This window comes from Phodopus roborovskii, unplaced genomic scaffold (genome assembly GCF_943737965.1).
Source record: "Phodopus roborovskii unplaced genomic scaffold, PHOROB, whole genome shotgun sequence".
NCBI lineage: Eukaryota > Metazoa > Chordata > Mammalia > Rodentia > Cricetidae > Phodopus > Phodopus roborovskii.
In genome coordinates, this window is record NW_026126566.1 from 5,000,806 (window position 1) to 5,024,585 (window position 23,780).

The 23,780-nt window shown below is 42.6% G+C and overlaps 1 protein-coding gene across 1 annotated transcript; it reads right to left on the minus strand.

The window, feature by feature from the left end:
* Positions 1-6,021: 6,021 nt before the first annotated feature.
* Cdc25c (cell division cycle 25C) lies at positions 6,022-23,323 on the minus strand. Its single transcript, XM_051202287.1, has 13 exons — positions 23,091-23,323; positions 21,411-21,511; positions 18,463-18,508; positions 16,551-16,581; positions 16,221-16,310; positions 15,368-15,466; positions 14,210-14,341; positions 11,417-11,518; positions 9,650-9,712; positions 7,997-8,095; positions 7,372-7,505; positions 6,746-6,857; positions 6,022-6,542 (listed from the first exon to the last, which is right to left on the minus strand). Exons 1-13 carry the CDS (start codon positions 23,273-23,275, stop codon positions 6,387-6,389), a joined length of 1,350 nt encoding a protein of 449 aa, XP_051058244.1. The 5' UTR covers positions 23,276-23,323; the 3' UTR covers positions 6,022-6,386.
* Positions 23,324-23,780: the final 457 nt, after the last annotated feature.

Consider the following 23,780-nt stretch of genomic DNA (forward strand, 5'->3'; position numbering starts at 1 on the left):
TCTAAATTGGAATGATAGTCTAGTCAATAGTGAAGAGCACACATTATAGATTGCCTGGTTCAGTGCTATCTCCAGCACTTTGCAGGGTAACAATGAAGAGTCAATTTTCCATTTCCTCATCTGTAAAATTAAGGACAATATATTATATAATGTTTATGAGAGTTAAGTACATACTGGATGTGGAGTTCAGCAAATGCCCTCAACAGAGAAAGCACTGAACAAACTGTGTCATCTCAATCAGAGTGTAGTAGTTCATTATTTTGTGAACTTTGCCAACTCCCACCACCTGGCCCGCGCAGATTTGGAACATGAAGTGGCAGTATTTCTTTCTTTTTCTGGATTGTATTTTGTGTTTTGGCTTGGTTTTAAGCCAAGGTCTCAAGCAGTTCAGGCTGGCTTTCATCTCTACTTGTGATTGAGGATGATCTTGAACCCCAGTCTGCTGTCTCCACCTCCCGAGTGCTCGTGCTACTGGGCTGGCCCATCACACCCGACTTTACCTTGTAAGTTTCCTTTCCTTTTTAATTTTGTTATTTATCATTGTGTGTGTGTGGGTGTGTGGGTGGGTGGGTGGGTACCACAGCATGAGTGTGGAGGTCAGAGAGCAACTGTCTCAGTTTCTGTTTTATTTCGGTACAGACACTACAACCAAGGCAAATCAGAGAAGAAAGAGGTTGTCTTTAGGGCTCACAGTTTGAGGATTAGAGTCAATGCCCATCATGGTGAGGAACATGGTGGCAGGAGGCAGGCTTGGTGCTGGAGCCTGACATGTTGAGAAAACAGCCAGGAGACAGAAAGGGCTAACTGGGAACAGGGTGGGCCTTTGAAACCTCAAAGCTTATCCCCCCTTCACTAAGTAGTCAGGGATAATCTTGAACTTCTGGTCCTTTGTCTCTGCCTCCACTGTGCTGGAATTATAGTTCTGCTCAAACCCAGGGCTTTGTGAATGTGAGGCACTCTACTGAGCTACATTCCCAGCCCTTCCCTTATGAGATAGGGTTTCATGTAACCCAGACTGGTCTTAAACCCACCATGAGGCCAAGAATGACTTCAACTCCTTACCTCCTTGCCATATCTCCCAACTACTTGAATTACAAGTGTGCTGCCATACCTGCCTTTCCGTTTTGTTTGTTTGAGACACGATCTCACACTAGCTCAGACTAGCCTAGAACTCACTGTGTAACCCAGACTGGCCTCAAACTCCATGCAATCCCACTGCCTCAGTCTTGAGTGCTGGGATTAAAGGTGTGAGCCACTGTGTGGGGCAGTTTTTTTATCCTCTCTGTTCAGTTTCTCCCAATTATTGTGAAAATTAGTTTCTATGTATGCAGTGAGTTTAGGAAACCTTGAATGTGCCTGGCCTACAGAGTGGGTTTCAGGACTGCCAGGGCTACACAGAAAACCTCTGGTTTAAAAAAAAAAAAAAAAAAAAAACAATGTGAACACACAGACACCAGCATCTTTTTGGGGCTTGGATCTATACATCTCTGGGGAGATTTACCCACTAGGGACAGTAAGAAGCCCAGAATTCCCCACTTACAGTCAGGTGTTTTGAGTACTTTCTTCCTCAGTCTACTGGGAACTTCAGCTTGGTCCTGGCACTTGTATGGGTAGAACTGGGGAGCGGCGCCTTCCCCTCTGCCCTCACACTCTGCTTTCAGAGGCTGAGTTCAAGGGCTGCCTGGCGTGGGAGGGAGGCAGCCTTCATTCCCACAGCCTGCTGGGATCCAGCTCAGGCTGTCTTTCAGAATGCTGTAGCGCCCTCTGCTGGGAAGCGCTCATTCAACAAGAAGCAATCACAGACACCGCTACGCCAGGGCTTCGCTCCTCTTTATCACACACTTACACCAAGAACGGTTTCATTTGTTTGTTTGTCGTCTCTAGTCTATGCTTCCTCCTTTCCTAATATTGGGCTCTCGGCCACTAGTACCAGAGCTGTGCGTCTCGACACACAATGAAAGCCCGCCCACCTCAAAGAGCTCTGGGAACATCCGGAACACTGCAGAGCAGTTTGGAAGATCTTCTGAAGTATAACTGGTCTTTCCTGGCATTTCTATTTTCTTTCTTCCCTCTTGTTCTTTTTGTTTTGTTAAAACAGGGTTTCTCCTTGTAGCTCTGGCTGTTCTAGAACTCTAACTCAGAGATCCATCCTCCTGCCTCTGTCTCGAGCAGTGGAGTAAGGGTGTGTGCCACCATGCCTAGCTTCTGTACTTGTATCTTGTCTTTGATCCTTTAAGTATCACAAATCTCTATTTTCAACCAACCTAGATCCTACACTTTATCCTTGAGATGTAAAATGGAATTGAGGAGTTTGGAAAATAGAAAAACAAAAACCCCCAGCTACAGACAAGAAAATTAAACCAACTCAGAGCTGCCTAGGACACTTGTAGGCAAGTCCTATGAAGCCAAAGCCACGACCCAGTCAGGCCACTGCTGCAGTGTGGTTTTTTCTTTGTGTTGTTTGTTTTTCGGAGACAGGATTTCTCTGTGCAGCCGAGGCTATCCTGGAACTCTGGATGTAGGGAATCTTAGGGGCTTTATTTATTGCTTCAATAAACACCATGACCAAAAGCAACTGGGGGAAGGAAAGGATTTATTTCATCTTATAACTCTCAGGTCACAATCCACCACTGAGGGAAGCCAGGGCAGAGCTCGGGGCAGGAATCTGGAGGCAGGAGCTGATACAGAGGGCTTGGAGGAACACTGCTCACTGCCTTGCTCATACTGCTTTCTTCTATTCCAAAAAAATGCATTTGTTTTTATTTCACATGCATTGATGTTTTGCCTGCATTTTTGTCCATATGGCAGTGTTGGATACCCTGGAACTGGAGTTATAGTTATGGGCTGTCAAGTGGGTGCTGGGAACTGAATTCTGGTCCTCCGAGGTCCACCCAGTGCTAGTTACCACTGAACCATCTCCCCAGCCCCCACTGCTTTTTTCTTTAACCCAGGCTCAGCAACCCAGGGGTGGCACTACCTAGAGTAAGCTGGGACCTCCCAGGTCATCCCTCAGTGAACAAAATGCCCCGCAGACTTAGCTATAGGCCAACCCTAGGAAGGCAGTTCTTACTTAGATTCCTTCTCTTCACATGGCTGTAGCTTCTGTCAAATAACAGTAAACATTAGCCAGCACAGCAGGTGAGATGGCTGTGTGTAAAGGCATTGCCTCCAAGCCTCATGTCCCAGATTCTGTGCCAACTTAGGTAGTTGGCAGGAATCAAGTCCTGCAATGTATTTTCTGGTCTCTGCATGAGCAACATGGCATGAACATGTGTATGTACATGGGTGTATAATGTTTCTTCAGAGTTTTGAGTGTTTTGCCTCCATGTATGTATGTGCATCACATGTGTGCCAGATGCCCCCAGAAGAGGTTGTCAGATACCCTGGAACTGGAATTAGAGATGGTTTGTGAGCCACCATGTGGGTGTCCTCTGCAAAAGCAACATGTCTTTTGCTTTCGTTTTTTGGAGACAGGGTTTCTCTGTGTAGTCTTGGCTGTCCTGGAACTCATTCTATAGACCAGGCTGGCCTTGAACTCAACAGAGATCTGCCTGCTTCTGCCTCTCAAGTGCTGGGATCAAATGTGTGTGCCACCACTGCCCAGCACAAGTATTCTTAACCACTAAGCCATCTTCCCACTTTTTTTTTTTTAAGACAACTTAAAGGAAAATAAATTTTAAGTGTCTACCATGTGTGGGTACCCATGGAGGTCATAAGAAGTCACTGGGTCCACTGGAGCTGGGGTTACAGGTGGCTGTGAGCTCCTTGGTGACAGTGTTGGGACCTGAACATGGGTCCTCTGCAAAAGCAGCAAAGACTCTTAACTGCCAAGCTGCTCCCCACCCTTTTTAATAATGCATTTTTATTTTATTTGCATTGGTATTTGGCCTGCATGGATGCCTGTGTGAGGGATTCAGATCTTGCAGTTACTGACAGGTGTGAGCTGCCATGTGGGTGCTGGGAACTGAATCTGGGTCCTCTGGAAGAACAGCCAGTGCTCTTAACCGCTGAGCCATTTCTCCAGCCCTCTTCTTGGCATTTTAAAGCCATGGTCCTTGTAGCTTGTGCTGATATGCACCCAAGAATGACACTGACTTTCTAATTCCCCTTCTATCTCCAGTAGCTGGGATTACGGCATGTGTCCAGCATGCCCACTCATGGGGTGCTGGAAACTGAACCCAGGAATTTATGCATCCTAGACAAGTGCTCGCTCAAGGCTGGCCTGAGCTAGAGTGAAATCATTTCAAAACTAAAAAATGAGAAACAGGGGCTGGCGAGATGGTTTAGTGGTTAAGAGCACTTGCTGTTCCAGCACCCACATGGTGGTTCACTCTCATCTTTAACTCCAGTTCCAGGTGATCTAGTGTCCTGTGATGGCCTCCGGTACCAGGCACACAACTGGCAACACCCACACACTCACACACACCCACTCACACACACACACACACACACTCGCACACACTCAGGCAAAAGACTCATATACATAAGTTTGTTTGTTTGTTTGTTTTTTCAAAGAGAAGACAATGAGAAACTTCACCACAGACTATACATCTTGCATTGGAATTCATCATCTTCCTGCCTTGACTTTTTTTTTTTTTTTTTCCTGCCTTGACTTCTTAGGGATACAAACATTTACCTCTAAGTCCTCATCAAGAATACAACTGAAACTTTCCCTTAGTTCCAGAGCAATGGTTGCTATGCCTCAAGATGTTATCAAATTACCTGAAAACAAAAATCTGTTTTGTTTTGATGATTTTGTGAGATAGGGTCTCATGTAGCTGAGACTGGCCTTGAACTGGCCTGGAGCTGAGTGTGACCTGAGCTTCAGGTCCTCCTGAGTCCACTTCATCAAGCACATACATTATAGGCATTTGATCCATACTTGGCAGAAATTGTTTTTTGTTTTTCTGAGACAAGTTTTGTTTGTAGCCTTGGCTGTCCTGGAACTAGCTCTGTAGATCAGGCTGGCCTCAAACTCACAGAGATCTGCCTCTCAAGTGCTGGGATTAAATGTTTGTCACTACCACCTGGCAACAGAAAGTTTTAAAATTCAGTTTTGTGAGTTATGACCTCAGAAGTTCAGACTTAAAATCAGAAGTGAAAGGGGTTGAGAAATGGCTCAGAGTTAAGAGCACTGGCTGCTCTTCCAGAGGTCCTGAGTTCAATTCCCAGCAACAGCATACCATCCATACATACCATCTATAATGAGATTTGGTGCCCTATTCTGGCATGCAGGCAAACATACAGGCAGAACACTGTATATATAATAATTATTTTTTAAAAATCTGAAGTGACCCATGAGTAAAATGCACGCACACACACACACACAATACTTTACTAATCTATGCATTATCCTTGCACAGGGGCCATGCTTTTGTTCCATGCTGAAGCAAGCACCATGAATTTTTTTTTTAATTGCAAACAAATTCATGTGATGCTGAGGGCCCAGGCTCGAGCACCAAAGGAAAGAACTTTGGCATTATCAGGTTATACCATTAGGTCTCAAAGCCTTATGTGCTTGTGTGCATGTATGTGTGTGTAAGTCAGGTCTTCTGAGTTGTTCACCCATGTGTACACTAGCTTGGCTGGCTTGAGAGTTTCCAGGGCTTTTGTCCCCACCCCCATTTCATGGTAAGGGCACTAGGACTATAGATGCAGTTAGTGCTCAGTTTTATGTGGCTTCTTGAGTTTGGAACTCAGGTCCTCATGTTCATGCAGCAAATGTTTTACCCATTGAGCCAACTCCCAAGACAGTAATTTTAAGTTGTTTGTAGTGCTGGAGCGCAAACTCAAGGTTCTTGGGACTGCTGGGCAAGCAGTTCTACCATTCATGGAAGAGACTGGATTCACAATCATCCTTCTCCTATGTTTACTTTCCCATTAGAGTAACAAGTAAGGATCAATGGAAGAAAATACCAAGAAAGAGGGCAAGCACCGATCTTAAAATCCCATGTCTGGTCGGAGAACTGGCTGTTTGGCTTAGGTAAGATGTGGGAGACCCAGGAGCAATGCAAATACCTCTGCTAATCACTCAGCACCCAGCCAGCAGCTCACTGACACCGAGCCAGTCCTCAGGGTTAGGATTTCATCAGTATGACAGCCTGTGGCTTATAGACATCTGAAGGCTTTTGTTTGATGGGTTTTGTTTGCTTTTTATTTGTTTGTTTGCTTTTGAGACAGGGTCATGTGTAGCCCAGGCTTGCTTCAAACTCACAGAGGTCCTCCTGCCTCTACCTCCTGAGTGCTGGGACTAAAGGTGTTTGCACCATGCCTGACTATCTCCAATGTCTGCAGATACTTTTTAACAATCCTATCGTTAGTGACATAGATGACTCTGCTCTTCAGGGTCTCCAGTGACTTTGTGACCACTGCCACTGTCATACCCACTATCGTGGGTTCACATCCTTCTTCACCAGGAGGGCAATCTGCTCCAAAAGCTGCCGCTCCCCTTCCTGGGCTTTGCTCTGGCTTCGACATCTCAGCAGCTCAGCCTGGTGGTCCTGGTGGTGCATAGGACAGTAGCTCTGTGGTTCACACAGTTCCTGACAGGTAGGGGACAAGATCAAGACCTCCTTAGACTCCTGAGCTCTGCCTACTAATGAGAAAAGATGCTGCTCCCAGTGGCTGAGGAACAGCAGTTTCTTCTTAGGATGTTTACAGTCCCTGGAGGCTGCATGCTAAAGCTGGCTCCTCTGAGTCTGAGCCCGACTCCACCCCGTGCCTGAGCTCTCCCATGTCCCTTTACCGTATATTCTGGGAAGAAGTCTCTGTAGCCTCCCTTGAGGATATACAGCTCTGGATAGTATAATGCCGGATACTGGTTCAGAGATCTGTCTTTTTCCCTCAGAGAACGGCACCTTTAGAAAAAAAAAAATCCAGTGAGGGGTGGGGTGACAGGAACCCATGCGCCTTGTGGTGGTGGTGGGGGCAGGCCACAACTAACTTCCCTAAAGGTTCTTTAGGGCTGAGAATATAGCTCAGGGGTAAGGTATTGTCTAGCATTCAGAAGACAGGGTTAACCCCCCAGCCACCACCCCCAACACACACAACCTCTCACTGTGTTTGCTAACCAAGGTCCAAATAACATTCTCTTTTCCCTTTCTCCATTGAAACTTCATTCCCAAATCTCTTAGTGTGTGTGTGTTTACATTTTTTTTGTTTTGTTTTGTTTTATTTGTGTTTTGTTTTTAAGACAGGGTCTCACCATGTAGCTCAGGCTGGCCTATGTGCACTAGCTAAGACCCATGTCCCTAAGGCTCTCCGCCATCAAACTGCAATGGAAGACACTCATTCAGGTTAGCTCTGTCTTCACTGGTCTGCCAAGTCTCATTCAAGATCCGTTTCCATCACCAACCCACCTGAGACACTCACATTCGGGGGCCTCTCTCTGAGGAGAATTCACAGAGGAACACAATGATGATTCTTTTCTGGATGTCCAGAGGGACAATTGGCTTCTTCAGAAAGAACTCATGCAGTTCCTTTTGGCTGTACAGGTTTAAGGCCCCCTGTGGAAAAGGATGTCAACAAGTATCCTCTCAAGGGCTTATGTACAGTCAATACTCAGGAATGCCTGGGATGCTATTCTGGGATAATTAGGCCAGAAAACTGGGCAAGAAAGAATCCCAGGGCAGGAGTCTAAGCCTATCTCTGTTATCTACCCTATGGCTTGGCACAGAGTTTGATATGTGGCTGTGCCAGACATATTCACAGAGCTGAGCCACCAGAGTATGGGTTAAACTATGAGAATTATTTGTGAACATTAGATGTTTGCAAAGTGCTTCCTGGTTCTTGGGTTGTTTTTTTTTTTTTCTTAAAGGCTCCCATAAAAAAGAAGGGATTGTTGAAGGTACAGACTTAAAACAGAAATAAGAGCTTCCTCTGATGTGATCCAAATGTATAATCTCTGTCCTAGTGCTAGATTTCATAGACCCTTTTGCCTATATATAAACTCAAATCTCCAGCCTCTCTCTTGCTTATGTTCATAGTGTAACCTCACCAGGATGTGTCCTCCCAGATACTCATACGGATAGCGGCAATCAATGATATAAAACTTCTCAATCAGACCCTGGAACTTTCCAGACAGTAAAGCAGCCACCTGCACAGAAAGAAATGTTTGAATATGCTGTTCACTGTCACTCTGAGAGACAGGAGCCACACAGTGCCTTTTTGCATATTCCCATTAGCCACCCCAGACTGCACTGTATACATAACCTCCAGATTTAGCCTGTATTTGCAACATGGCAATGGTTGAGCCCAATCCCACATATGAGTGGAAATGCCTGGGTAGAGGACCCAAATGACTGACATGGAGATTAACTATCTAGAGGTAAGCATGGCCACAATCAGCCTCTCAGGAGACATCCAAGGAGAACATCAATAGCAAAGGCAGCAGCTAGAGAAGCCAGCTTTATAAGCTGTGGGAAACGGTTTCCTGTTCACCGAGTCTTTCAGAAGGCATACAGGTGAGATTTAGCTAAAGAAGAAAATGTAAAACTACTTCTAAAGGAACACATTAGTTCAGTCTTTCTAGAAAGAATTTTGCAAGTACATATAAAAATACACGAAATTATACCTTTTATTTTAAAGTCCTTGTTTTGAAGAAAGTCCTCGTTTGAAGAGAGTCTTATGTTGTCCAGGCTATGCTCAAACTCATTATACCCAAGGATGACTCTAAACTCTTGAACCTCCTGGCCCTACCTCCTAACTGCTGGGATTTTAAGCATGTCCCACCACCCCCAGTTTCTTCCTTCAGTAAAAGTATACACACTGATATTCATCTTAGCATTGTTTTAGGATACTGAAATACTAGAAACAACTTAAACGTTCAACAAGAGGGGTGTAGTTAAATAAATTACACATTCTTGTATAAAAGATTATATAGCTATTAAAATAACATAGATTATCTTTTGTTTGGGTTTTTATTTTATTTATTTATTGCTTTTTTTTTTTTTTTTCCACCCTTGCTTTTCAAGACAGGGTTTCTCTATATTGCTTTGGAGCCTGCCTTGGAACTAACTCTATAGAGCAGGCTGGCCTCAAACTCACAGAGATCCACCTGCCTCTGCCTCCCAAGTGCTGGGATTAAAGGCATGAACATAACTATCTTGCTTTTGTTTTGTTTTTTCAAGGCAGGGTTTCTCTGTATAGCCCTGACTGTCCTGGAGCTCTCTATAGACCGGGCTGGCCTTGAACTCACAGATACACCTGCCTTTGCCTCCCAGGTGCTGGGATTAAAGGTGTGTGCCACCACTGCCTAGTTTTTTTTGTTTCATTCTCTCCTCTCCCTCTCTCCCTCTCTCTCTCTCTCTCTCCAGGGTAAGTAGCTGTAGCTGACCTCAGATGGTAACAATTATCTCACCAAGTTAACTGCATTTTTGTTTTTTGTTTTTTCAAGACAGGGTGTCTCTATGTAGTAGCCCTGGCTGTCCTGAAACTCACTTTGTAGACCAGGCTGGCCTTGAACTCAGAGATCTGCCTGTCTTTGCCTCCTGAGTGCTGGGATTAAGGCCACCACTGCCTTAATACAGCTTCAGTCGAATAAGAGCCCATGTGAGTGGATAGAGGGAAAGCAATACGGACAGAGGTGGACAGACAGACTGCTGATGATATGATGTGCCCAGTTACCATCTCCAGACAGAAATTTGCTTACTGTGTCTGGGGTGACGTACTTCAGATCCTGGTGTTTCCCTGACACTGTTGGCAGCACACACACCTAGAAAGACCCAAGAACAGGAATTACCGCAGGAATTCCCAACCCAAGCCTCGGTCAAAGACTCCTATGATGTCCTTTCCAAGTGAGTCTTTTTTGTTTGTTTTTGGTTTTGAGTCAGGGTTTCTCTGTGTAGCCCTGACTGTCATAGAACTCACTTTGTAGACCAGGCTGGCCTTAACTCAGAGATCCCCTGCCTCTGCCTCTAGGATGAAAGGTGTACAACACAACATCTGGCTTCCAAGTGATATTAGAAAACAAAACAAAACAGCAATTCTGTTTCTAAGAACTGATCCCTAGGAACGTATCAAGGATGTACACAAAATTTTATGCTTCTCTACAAATGTGCCCATTTTCATAAGGAAAATTATAAAACTAAATATCCACAAGAAAGGATTTATAGAGAATCATGAATAGCCAAAGAATTAACTAATGAACAGCTACTGAAAATGGTGAAATACAGGTCTGGAGACATTGCTCAGTGTTTAATAGCATTGGCTGCTCTTGCAGGGGACCAAGGTTTATTTCTCAGCACCCACATTATGGATCACTTGCCCACACATACATTTAGACAAAACATGTAAAACACACAAAACAAAAATAAACAATTCTTTTAATTGTTGTTGTTAACATTAAAATGGGGGCTGGGAAAATAGCTCAGTTGGCAAAATCATACACGTAAAAGGACCTGCTTTGATCCCTAGCATCCACACACCCAAAGCTAGGCAAAATGGTATGCATTTGTAATCCCAAAGCTAGCAAGGCAGAGGCAGGAGGATCCCAGGGATTTTCTGGCCAGCCGGTCTAGACTCATCTGCAAGCACCAGGTCCCAGTGACTCAAAAAAACATGCTGAAAGCTCCTGAGGAACACCACTAAAGGCTGACCTATGGCTTCCACATGGATACACACGCTAAAGCTCATATAGCATCCCCCATATACCCAAAACTAAAAGATTAAATGTCCAGACATATTGGTATACATCTGAGCTATGAGATGATGCACGTGTAAATAGCTATGTTTTGTTTTTTTGAGCAGGACTTCTCTGTGCAAAAACCCTGGCTGTCCTGGAACTCATTTTGTATACCAAGTCAGCCTTGAATTCACAGAGATCCACCCAACTCTGCTTCCTGATTGCCGGGATTAAAGACATGTGCCACCACTGCTGGCTACATGAAATGCTACCTTGAAAAACCAAACTAAACCGGGTGGTGGTGGCGTATGCCTTTATTCCCAGCACTCAGGAGGCAGAGGCAGGAGGATCCCTGTGAGTTAGAGAAGGAAGTATATAAACAAGAAAGGATATAAAGTTTCATACACATATGGGGTTCTGGATTTTCTTAGATAAACATGAAATGCTTTCTTATTAAATGAACTTAGGGTTGAGGTCTACCTTCAGGTCAACAAAGAGCATTTAGAGAGGATACATGGTTACATCTAGCATCCTCTGCAAGCAGAAATTAAAATTCAGAATGATTCAGCCTGGAGGTGATGGCTCATGCCTTTGATCCCAGCACTGGGGAGGCAGAGGCAGGCAGATCTATTTGAGTGTACACACATTCTCTCTCTCCTCTCTCTCCCTCTCTCTCTTTCTCTCGTGCACGTGCGTGAGCACATACACAGAGGCACAAATGTATGTTCACAGGCGAGTATATGCACACCTGCCCACACACACAGGTTGTAAAAAGGCAGATATAACCAAACTCACCTTGGAGAAATCACCAATGAGGTGCCCTTGGTCAGGATCTTCATCCTCCATCTGAATGGCATTAATGTCACAGAGAGAGACCATCTTCTTTAGACTTAAGCCCTGAAATGACAAAACTCTCACTTACCCCAATTTGCATGTTTTAAAGATTTAAAAACTAGGCCTAGCAACATATCTTGGCAAATAAGGAACCTACTGGAGCCTAGCAACCTGAATTCAATTCCCAGAACCCATATAACTGTGGAAGTGGTAACCAACTCCAGAAACTGTTCTCTGGCCAGGCAGTGGTGGCACACACCTTCAATCCCAGCACTTGGGAGGGAGGCTGTTGGATCTCTATGAGTTCAAGGCCAGCCTGATCTACAGAGTGAGTGCCAGGACAGCCAAGAATACACAGAGAAAACCTATTTCAAAAAACAAAACAAACAAAAACTTCTTTGACCACCATATGAATGTACACACACTCAATGAAATACATATACATAACATAAACATCTAAGAAAAAGTTTTAAATAAATATTTTTTTTTTAAAGATGTGGAAGAATTGGGACTCTTGCTAGGCCCTGGGTTCAATTACCAATCCTGAAAACAGGAAAACAGTGTTAAGACACTACATGGCCAGGCATGTTGGCACACACCTGTGATCCCAGCATTTAAGATGCTAAGGCAATAGGACAATAGTTTGAAGTCAATCAGGGCTATAGAATAAGACTCTACCTTAAAAAAGAACAATAAACTGTGTATGCTTTAATCCCAGCACTTGAGAGGCAGAGGCAGGGGTATCTCTGTGAGTTCGAGACCAGCCTGGTCTATAGAGTGAGTTCTAGGACAGCCATGGCTACACATAGAAACCCTGCCTCGAAAAACTAAGGAAAAAGAACAATAAAATATTATCATATGACACTCTGGAAATATGTACACACACACATCCAAGCCAGGGACTGAACCAAGGATCTTCTGTACAATTACTATGAATCTTTGTAAATGTGAGCGCTCCTGTGGGTGAAGGTCAGAGGTCAAACCCAAGTGTCATTCTTCAGTAGTTATCCTTCTTGTTTTTGTAACAGGGCTTCTCAGTGAAGTCTGGCATCTGCTGACTAATAAGGCTGGGCAGCCTCCCTTGGCTGCCTCCCTAGCACTGGGATTGTGGGGGTTACCACATGTGGCATTTTATGTGGGTGCTGGAGCTGGGGCTTAGGTCCCCATGCTTACACAGTAAGTACTTAACCACCTGAGCTATCTTTATTTTTAAAAGACGTATTATTTTTATTTTATGTGTGTTTTGTCCAGATGTTAGAATATGCTGCATGTGTGTGCCTGCTACTCATACAGAGGCCATATGTGGAAATCAAATTCCTTAAAACTAGAGTTACAGGTAGTTGTGAACCACTAGTGTGGGTGCTAGGAACCAAACCTGTGTCCTCTGGAAGAGCAGCCAGTGCTCTTAATAGCCAAGCCATCTCTCCAGCCACAAACCGAACTATCCTCTTAGCTCAAGGAATCCTCTCTATCTTAGTTATGATTGTCTCCTACTGTAGTACACCACTTGGCACATATTAGTATCATAATATTTACTGAATGTTGTTCCTACTTATATCAGTTATTACTGACAGGAATAAAGTAGGGCTGAAGCAATGGCTCAGTGGTGAAGAGCACTTGCTGCTCTTGCAGAGGACCTCAGTTTGATTCCTGTACCTAGAGCTCCAGCATATCTGACAGTCTTCTGGACTACACAGTTATCTACGCAAACACATCTTTGTCCACATTCGTAGCAAACAATCGAAGCTGATTCAGAAGTGCTAAACACCTCAGAAACTACCTCTGGGTAGTGCCTACAAAGCACAAGCAGCTTCAGATTATCTCTTACTGATGGGGGATGGGCCTTGTAAGACACTTGCAAGATCCTGCTAGGTTATTCTAGCCATTGCTTTTGATAGTGACTCAATTTACTGAGTAAAATTTCTCATCCAGTAATAGATGACATGACACTACCTGTCAGGTAATTCTTTGAGTTTAAAGACTTTCTTCTTTTTTTTTTTTAATTGAAAAACAATTTTAGACTCAAACCCTGGTCCCAGAACTCTTAACTACTGAGCCATCTCTCCAGCCCTACTACTAACATAGCCTTTTGAGACCAGGTCTTACTACCAAACCAAGGTTGGCTTTTCATTTACCACCTTCCTGCTTCTGTCTCTGAAATTAGGAAGAACCAGAACTAAAACACTGGAGTTTTGTTTGTTTTTTCTCACAGTCCTAGTACAATAGGTAAACAATATTGTTTACTAGGAACGAAATGTTGAAGCTCATGCCTGTAATCCTAGCACTTGGAAGGCTGAGGCAGGAGGATTTTAAAGAGTTCTTTTTTTTTTTTTTTTTTTTTTTTGGTTTTTCGAGAGACAGAGTTTCTCTGTGGCTTTGGAGGCTGTCCTGGAAGTAGCTCTTGTAGACCAGGCTGGCCTCAAACTTACAGGGATTTGCCTGCCTCTGTTTCTCAAATGCGGGGATTAAAGGCACTTGCCACCACCTGGCTGATACCCTGCTTTTAAGGAACAAAAAAAGTGTACCAATAACCAAAAAACAAGAGTCACTGGGCCAACTCAGCTTGGGAGGCCTGATGACCTAAGTTTGATGCCTGGACCCTCATGATAGGAGAGAACTAACTTTTACAAGTTGTCCTCTGACACCACACCGATGGTATGCACATGCATGTATACACATAAACATAGACACATGCACACAATAAGTAAAATGAAAACAAAAGAATGAAAAATGAACAGTAACCGAACCCTGTACCTTCTTGTCTTGGTCTCCCAGGGAAAACGCCACTGGCCCCTCTGAAACCCCTTCTTGGTCTTCCAGCTTTAGTGTTTTACTCAGTTTTGGAGCTGCAGTAATAGGACTGCCCAGATGTCTCATCTCATTTTCCTCTGAGGTTCCGTTTTTCTGTCAATTATATCGACAAGATCAAAACCTAATTAGGGTTGAAAGCATATGCCTATGATCCCACTAATCAAGAGGCTGATACAAAAGGATTAGCAGTCTGAGGCAAGCCTGAGCTACATACTCAAATTCTTCTATCTCAATGAAAGAAAAAAATAACAAACCAGAAGCCCTTATTTCATTCAGCACATTTGTATCATGTACAAAGACTGACTCAAAATATTCTAACAATAAATGTAAGAATTAAAAGTGTACAACTCTCAGACAGGAGAGAAGTCCAAGTCCCTAATTCAAATGACCTGACAGATCTACACGACCCCACCTGGATGGCATAGCCCTACATGTGGAATTGGGGTGAGGGATGGGAGGGGAGGGTGGTCAGGGTGCATGTGAGGGGGCAGAGAAGGTAAGAAGGAGGGAGGGAGGGAGGGAAAGAGAGGGAACTGGGATCGACATGTAAAAGAAAAAAATAAATAATTAAAATAAAATAAAATAAAAAAAAGTGTACAACTCTCAGATGAAGTGACCTGTAGTGGCAGAAACCTACAACATCAGGGCTCTAGAGGCCAGGGAGGAATACACTGAGTACAGGCATTCAAGGCAGGCCTGAGCAGCCCAGCGAAACCTCACTTCAACAGAGAATAAAGAAACTAGCCATGTGCATCCTGGTGCAGGTTGTTATCCTAGCATCTAGACTGAGATAGCAGGATTGTTGTGGGTTTGAGGACACAGCCTGGACTCCCCAGTGACCTCCAGGCTAGCTTGAACTACACAGTGAGATCTTGTCTCAAAACCCCAAAAAGAAAGGAAGAAGGAACCAAAGACCTAAGAAAAATTCTCACTCCACAGTTAAAACTAGAAAGATCAGAGGGCACATAGCTCCTCCTCAGCCTGCTAGGATTCAGCGTCTCACCCAAGCCAGTTTAGGAAAAGTCAACATGCCAAAAATCTACAGCTTACTCTGTAGCCCATGATACGCCTGTCGTCACTTGATTACGTTCAATAACTCACCAGCAAAGAAAGGGGAGAAGCCAGAGGATCTCCAGGAATGCTTTGAAACCTCAAGGTCCTAGGTGCCTCCCACTCCAATGTCTTTAGATTGGTGTTTATCTGCATAAGAAAAAAACGGCATTGGCTGGAGGACAAGAAATAGTAATAATGCCTGCCAATAGTATCACATCTGACCAAATCATGAGTAACTCTCATGAAACACATACACATAATCATTAAATGTGTATCTGAAGATATATAATGCTTTGGATCTATGTCTGACACATGGATTTGCTTTGGAGGATACAAATTTTATCATCATAAGCAAAAGGATAGATGAAAGAAAGTTTGCTTGGGAAGGTGTGTCTGTGTGAATGTGTATACTACGTGTGCACATAGTGCCTACACTTACAAACACAACATGATTTCTAAACAATTATTTACATGATGGTAACAGCAATTTGTATACTTAAACTGATCAACTGAACAAAACTGGTAACTTACTATAGAACTAGGGTTTGTTGTTTGTTTTGTTTTTTTGAGACAGGGTTTCTCTGTATTGCTTTGGAGCTTGACCTGTCCTGGAACTCGCTCAATAGACCAGGCTGGCTCCAAACTCTGCCTCCCAAGTGCTGGAATTAAAGGCATGCACCACCAACACCCATCTTTGAACTAGGTTTTTGTCCCAAGGTTAAACCTTAGGTAAAAAAGTAGTTTGTTTTTTTTTTTTTGTTTTTTTTTTTTTTTTGTTACAATAATGGAATGTGCTTGGCTAGCATACTGGAATATAAACAGCTGTAGGTTTCAAGACATCAAGCAATTGTTCACTTAAAGAAATAAAATTAATATATTTAGGTTTCCATCAAATACTTACATTTTCTTTATTTGCAGATAAGCCATGTACTGCATCTTTCTTTCTGTGGCCATGGTCCAAAGCATTTGGAGTACTACAGAGAAGCTGCACCTAAAAGACATTGTCTGCTGAAGGCATCCAATATCCATTAGCCATATCACCAGCTGGGAACCCTGTCTCCCACCCGAGAAACAAACCCAGTCAAACAAACGACAGTCAAACAAACCAAAGGGAGAGTCTAGACTGGGCCTGATGACACATGCCTCAAGTCTTAGCCCAGCTAGCCAAACATAGTGAGACCCTCTATTAAAGAGAAGGAAGGGAGGCAGGTGGGTAGTTCGGTCTACCTACTGGTATGCCTTTCATAGGGTCCTGATGATTCCTGAAGATTAAAAGAAAGACAAGCCACTAGTCAGGAAATCCCCAGACACAGCTTGGTTGGTTCTTCAGTGCTTAGGGGCACTCCAGTTCTTCCCTTCTTCTACTCAAAGAGCACTAGCTTTTGTTGATTTGTGTCTTCCAACAGTGTATTAAATTCACCAGCATAACCAAACAGGATAAACAGGCACCAGACGGAGTTTGCCTTATATCTCGTATTCTTGTTCTGATGATAAGGATGGAACCCTAGGGCCTTGTACAAGCTAGGCAAGCATTCAGCCAGTAGACAACACCTGCCACTCCTCTCTCACATCTTACATAGGAACAATCTATGACTTGGTAATAATGTTCTAACACTGATGACAGGAAGCTCCTTTTAATAAATGAATTTCTACCTTTCCTCCCACATTTCCACCTAGTATATACAGCACAGGCTATTTATAGTAACCCAAAGCCAGGCCTGAGGTCTACCACTATACAGCCAGCATTCAAGAGGCTGAAGTAGGAGGATCACTATGAGTTCAAGGTCATATTGGATTATAATGAGACCCTGCCACCAAGAAAAAAGTACACAAGAGAAAAATCAATCCAGGTGGTGGTGTCACAAGCCTTTAATCTAGCACCCTGGAGTCTCATCTACAGAGTAACAGGACAAGCCAGGGCTACATAAAGAAACCCTGTCTTGATGAAGAAAAAAAAAAAAAAAAAAAGAAAGAAAGAAAGGAGGAAGAAAGAAAGAAAAAAAAAAAAATGGCTCAGAGATAACATGAACAATGCAAGTGAAATTTTCACATATATTCCTAAAAACCGCCATAGAATTGTTTCCTAGTGCAATAGTAGCATCTATACCTTACACAATATCTAAGGATAAACTAAAAAGATTAAAGCAGTCAATTTGTTTTTTTCAAAACAGGGTTTCTTTGTGTAATAGTCCTGGCTGTCCTGGAACCTACTCTGTAAACCAGGCTGGCCTTGAACGCACAGAGATTCATCTGCCTCTGTCTCCCATGCGTATTGGGATTAAAGGTATGTATCACCACCATCTAGAATAAGTTTTGAAAGAGTTGAATTGAAATCAGCTTTTATTCCATTTATACACCTGGCTAAATATTTTAGGATATCTAAGAGATAGTTTATCATAGTTATAACAACAAACATAAAATGCTTGGTATTTGCTAGATAAATGTTTTGCCTTGTTTTATTCTTTTTCTTTTGGGGGAGGGGGTTAGAGATGGGAGATGGTGTTAAGATAGTGTCTCACACAGCCCAGACTGGCCTTGAACTCACAATTATCTTGCCTTGATGGCTTGAGTCCTGGAATTACAAATATAAACCATATTACCTGGCTCTGATTAGTGTTATTTTTATTGTTTGTTTGGGTGGTGTTTCTTTTTGTTTTGTTTGAGACAGTGGCTCTAGTGGCTTAGCCTTCTTATTTTTATTTAATCTTTTCAATAGCTGTTTATAGAGTGCTACTGTTATCTCCTATTATGAATAAAGAAAGTTTGATCTAATGAATTAAGAAACTGTAGGTCATAGCTGGTGAAATAGTAAACCACTAGAATCTATATAATCTTATCCCTGAACCTGCATCCTGAGCCACTAGAATACAGCACCTCTCATGTGCAAAAAGAAGCCCTGGTATGAGTGCAGTAACCACTTCCCTTCACGTAAAAACAAGACATTTCTGTGTATGCTGGTTTAAAATAGCCTGCATTTCACAATGCTATTTAGAACTAGAAAACTTAAAAGCTGTCAAGTGAGACTCCAGGCCTCCAAGCCCACTAATATCCTAAGTAGTGTTTCACACTTGAGTCCACATTGGACACCCTGTGGTTGGTGAGGGAAGGCTGGGGCATACAGACCATTTAACAGCAGAACTTACTTCTCAGTTAACTGTACATCCTGAGGTCCTGAGGAATCCAAGGAACCTGCAGTGAGTTATGAAGAACAATGGGCTGGGCATGCAGCTGACTTGGAAGAGTGCTTGCCTAGCATGCACAAAGTCCTAGGTTCAGTCCTCACATTGTATAAAAACATGGTGGGCACACATCAGCTCTCCCATAGTGTGTTAACCCACCACCACCACACACACACACACACTAATAATAAATAACAAAACATTAACTGGGCTGTAAAGAAGGCTCAGGGGTTAAGAGCACCTGCTGTCCTTGCAGAGGATCCTGGTTTGGCTCCCAGAATCCACATCGTGCGCCACAACATTCTCCACTCCAGTTTCAAGGCATCTACACATTCACTATACGTGCAGACAAAACACCATGCACTTAAGAGTGAATAAACACAAATGTGCCTGTAATTCCAGCACTCAGGAGGTAAAATCAGGCAGATCACAAGTTCAAAGGCTACAAAGTGAGTTTGAGGGCAACCTGGGCTACGTGAAACTGTCTCGAGCTTATACCTTCTCCCCTCCCCAAGAAAACAAGCAGAAAAGGAAGTGGCTACTTGAGAAATCTGAACTTAAAGCAAATACTAGAAATGGTCTACTAGCAAAACTTTTTTTTAGATCCAGAAACACACACACACAGACACACAGACACACACACAGAGCCCAACTAGATGACAAAGCTTTTCTTTTGTGTTTGGAGGGTACTGAGGAATAAATGAAGGGTCATGTAGAACAAAGTATTTCTTTACAATAATTTCTTTGGGATACCAAAAAAAAAAAAAGTATTTACTGTACTTTCATCTCCACCATTAACCAATCAGTCAGCAAAATATACTCCTCGTGAAGAACTTTTTCTAATGCATAACAATTATTTTTAAAGTTTTTTTTTTTTTTTTGAGACAGCATTTCTCTGTGTAGCCCTGGCTGTCCTGGAACTCACTCTGTAGACCAGGCACCACCACCATCCAGCTGCATAGGAACTTCTATTACTGATATTTTCTCTTTCCACTTATCATTCAACTAAAAAATTATCTAACCTCAAAATTCCTAATTTTAGGCAAATGTTCTCTCTCAGGATTTTGGTATGAGTAGCACTGGCTGTCCTCAGCCTTCCAAGTGCTGGGTTTACATAAGCTAATACATCTGGTTTTTTACCTATTTTTACCATCCTCAATTTCTATCCCATTACCTTGCCCTCTCCTCCTTCCTTACAGTTGTAAGCCTGTAGCCTTTAAAGGTGAGTCATCTCTTCAGCCCAAGAGATGGTTAGCAGTTAAGTGTACTTGCTATTCTTTCTAAGGACCCAGGTTCATTTCCTAGCATCCATACGGTAACTCATAAGTCAGTAGTAACCCCAGTTCCAGGAGATCCAGCTCTCAACTATTCTTCTGGCCTCTGAGGGCACCAGGCATCCATGTGATACACATACATATATGTATGCAAAAACATTTATACACATAAAAGTTTAATAAGAATCTTAAAGTTAGTTTTCTCATTAAAGACTATACCTCTACCAGTTTCATCAAAGTCAGCAGAAGTGTTAAGCTGAGAAGCAGACATCTCTCCATTGCTAACATTTGAAAGATCAAGGCAACGTTTTGGGGTTCCTCTGTTGAGACATAATAAATCAAGATTCCCATTAGGGTATACTATCCTAAACAAGGTAGAGATAATGTCTTTATTTGAAATCTTTTTCAATTTGGCTCCCAGAATCCACATCGTGCGCCACAACATTCTCCACTCCAGTTTCAAGGCATCTACACATTCACTATACGTGCAGACAAAACACCATGCACTTAAGAGTGAATAAACACAAATGTGCCTGTAATTCCAGCACTCAGGAGGTAAAATCAGGCAGATCACAAGTTCAAAGGCTACAAAGTGAGTTTGAGGGCAACCTGGGCTACGTGAAACTGTCTCGAGCTTATACCTTCTCCCCTCCCCAAGAAAACAAGCAGAAAAGGAAGTGGCTACTTGAGAAATCTGAACTTAAAGCAAATACTAGAAATGGTCTACTAGCAAAACTTTTTTTTAGATCCAGAAACACACACACACAGACACACAGACACACACACAGAGCCCAACTAGATGACAAAGCTTTTCTTTTGTGTTTGGAGGGTACTGAGGAATAAATGAAGGGTCATGTAGAACAAAGTATTTCTTTACAATAATTTCTTTGGGATACCAAAAAAAAAAAAAAGTATTTACTGTACTTTCATCTCCACCATTAACCAATCAGTCAGCAAAATATACTCCTCGTGAAGAACTTTTTCTAATGCATAACAATTATTTTTAAAGTTTTTTTTTTTTTTTTTGAGACAGCATTTCTCTGTGTAGCCCTGGCTGTCCTGGAACTCACTCTGTAGACCAGGCACCACCACCATCCAGCTGCATAGGAACTTCTATTACTGATATTTTCTCTTTCCACTTATCATTCAACTAAAAAATTATCTAACCTCAAAATTCCTAATTTTAGGCAAATGTTCTCTCTCAGGATTTTGGTATGAGTAGCACTGGCTGTCCTCAGCCTTCCAAGTGCTGGGTTTACATAAGCTAATACATCTGGTTTTTTACCTATTTTTACCATCCTCAATTTCTATCCCATTACCTTGCCCTCTCCTCCTTCCTTACAGTTGTAAGCCTGTAGCCTTTAAAGGTGAGTCATCTCTTCAGCCCAAGAGATGGTTAGCAGTTAAGTGTACTTGCTATTCTTTCTAAGGACCCAGGTTCATTTCCTAGCATCCATACGGTAACTCATAAGTCAGTAGTAACCCCAGTTCCAGGAGATCCAGCTCTCAACTATTCTTCTGGCCTCTGAGGGCACCAGGCATCCATGTGATACACATACATATATGTATGCAAAAACATTTATACACATAAAAGTTTAATAAGAATCTTAAAGTTAGTTTTCTCATTAAAGACTATACCTCTACCAGTTTCATCAAAGTCAGCAGAAGTGTTAAGCTGAGAAGCAGACATCTCTCCATTGCTAACATTTGAAAGATCAAGGCAACGTTTTGGGGTTCCTCTGTTGAGACATAATAAATCAAGATTCCCATTAGGGTATACTATCCTAAACAAGGTAGAGATAATGTCTTTATTTGAAATCTTTTTCAATTACTACCACAAAAATCTAAACAGTATCTAAACCAATCTAGCTGCTATTTGGAAATAGCTCAGACTGGGTTGAGAAAACAATCCCTCACTTTTTCTCTATTACAGTAATGTAGCCAGGTGGTAGTGAGGAACACCTTTAATCCCAGCACAAGGGAGGCAGAAGCAGGTGGATCTCTGTGAGTTCAAGGCCAGCCTGGTCTATAGAGTGAGTTCCAGGAAAGCTAGGATTGTTACACAAAGAAACCCTGTGTTGAACAAGATAAAACAAAACAAGCAAACAAAAAAAAAAAAAAAAAAAAAAAAAAACAAATGAAACCAAAAACAATAATGTGAGCCTCATTTTCTTCTCGACAACATATTGAGATGGTTATTTATTTAATGAGAATCTAAAGAGATTTTTTTTTTAAAATATTTACTACATTTTTTGTATGAGCACATACTTGTGTGTGAAGACCACTCCAGGAGAGAGGGGATCTAACTCAGGTCATCATGCTTGGTGACAGGTGCCTTTCTATGCTGAGCCATCTCACCTGCACAGTGAATAGGATCTTGACATTCACATTCTCTACCCTGTTCACCCTGAACACAAATTCAATTTCTCTCTGGAATCTCTAGTATTCCCCAAATCCTGTTTGCTAATGAGGTGTAAAGACAATATGACCAGGCTCTAAAGTACAACACTAAAATTGATACAATTAAAGTAACCAACTCCTATAACACATAATAGTAGAATTTCCAGAGTTCTTCCTAGACAGCACATTGATTCCGACATGACAGGAAAAGATTATTCCTATTAAGATAGAAAGTGGCTTTTTGGGCTAGAGAGAAGGATCAGAGGTTAACAGCACTGGCTTTTCTTCCAGAGATCCTGAGTTCAATTCCCAGCAACTGCATGGTGGCTCACAGCCATCTGTAATGAGATCTGGTGCCCTCTTCTGGCCTGTAGTCACACATGCAGTCAGAACTCTGTATACATAATAAATAAATAAATAAATATTTGAAAAGAAAAAATTATTTTTCTTCTTATTTGTTACTTTGCAATAGGGCTCCATTCTATAGCCCACTAGTTGTCCTAAAATTCAATAGTAGCCCAGGCTGGCCTTGAACCTGTGGCCATCCTGCCTCAGCCTCCAGAAAGTCCTCCACCAAGTCCCTTTTAGAAAAAGACATTTTTCTAAATGGAAAGGAAGCCCGAGACTCAAAAGAGACACACGTTCAAGGTAATGGCTGAAACTCAAACCCTGAACTTTGAAACAGGATAATCCAGCAAACACACCTGTTCATAAAGTAAAGATAAGATGTAAAACTAAAAATTAATTTATGGGCTGGAGTGATGGTTCAATGGTTAAGAGTTTGCTGTTATTCCAGAAGACTGCAATTAGGCACAGTAACCACCTGTAACTTCAGGCAGGTACAATACTCTAACCACATTCAGCACACACTCTCCTACACACCATTTAAAAAATAAATCTTTTAGAAAATAAATTTACCCGGACAAAATGCTTAGGTTTGTCGAGTCAAGGAGTTTGTCTCCCGGAGATCTGGGGAAAACTGGGGTAAACGAATTGTTTCTTTCCAAAAGTAGGTTTAACATCTTCCTTTGATTGCACCTAAAACTGGGTGTTGAGACAGAACTTCTCTCTTTTCTTGCAGATGGAAAGGGTCCTGTAGACATGACTTCGGAGGCTTCACCAAGGAAGGGGGGTGGCTCTCTAGGAGAAGAACACTCAGATGTTCAACTTTCCCAACCTCTCCGCCCTTCCCAGTGCCTGCCTAAGCCTGGGTGGAGGAGCACTCCCCCAAAGGATCAAGTACCCGCTGGAAAGTCACACTGCTCACGGCAAAAACTTACAAACGTCTGGTAAGCTCGGGCCTTCACAGGAAGAACCGAGAGAAGATGGGCTTGATCCGGATCATCCAGGTTCACACTCTTGACCAGAAGAAATGGATCTAACTAACGCGATAAGGCTATTCGGACCTCCGGTCCCCGAAAGAACCCTGCAGGGACAATCGGGTGTCCGAGATTCCCGAACGGACACAGCTCTCGGCTTACCTTCAGTTTAGAGGCAGGCTTGAATTTAGAGAAACTCCTGCAGAACTGGACGGAAGCGAAGACTTCACCGAATGAGAAGGGGTCTGAGGAACAGAAGCAGTTCTTCCAGTTAAAATGGCATCTACGT

Excerpts from the sequence above, each read along its gene's own strand:
- Cdc25c (XM_051202287.1), bottom strand. The coding sequence starts at position 23,275 with ATGTCTACAGGACCCTTTCCATCTGCAAGAAAAGAGAGAAGTTCTGTC. Across the intron at positions 16,311-16,550 it reads ACCCTATGAAAGGCATACCA|GTGCAGCTTCTCTGTAGTAC; the intron begins GTAGGTAGACCG and ends AATGTCTTTTAG. Across the intron at positions 9,713-11,416 it reads TCATTGGTGATTTCTCCAAG|GTGTGTGTGCTGCCAACAGT; the intron begins GTGAGTTTGGTT and ends GGGTCTTTCTAG.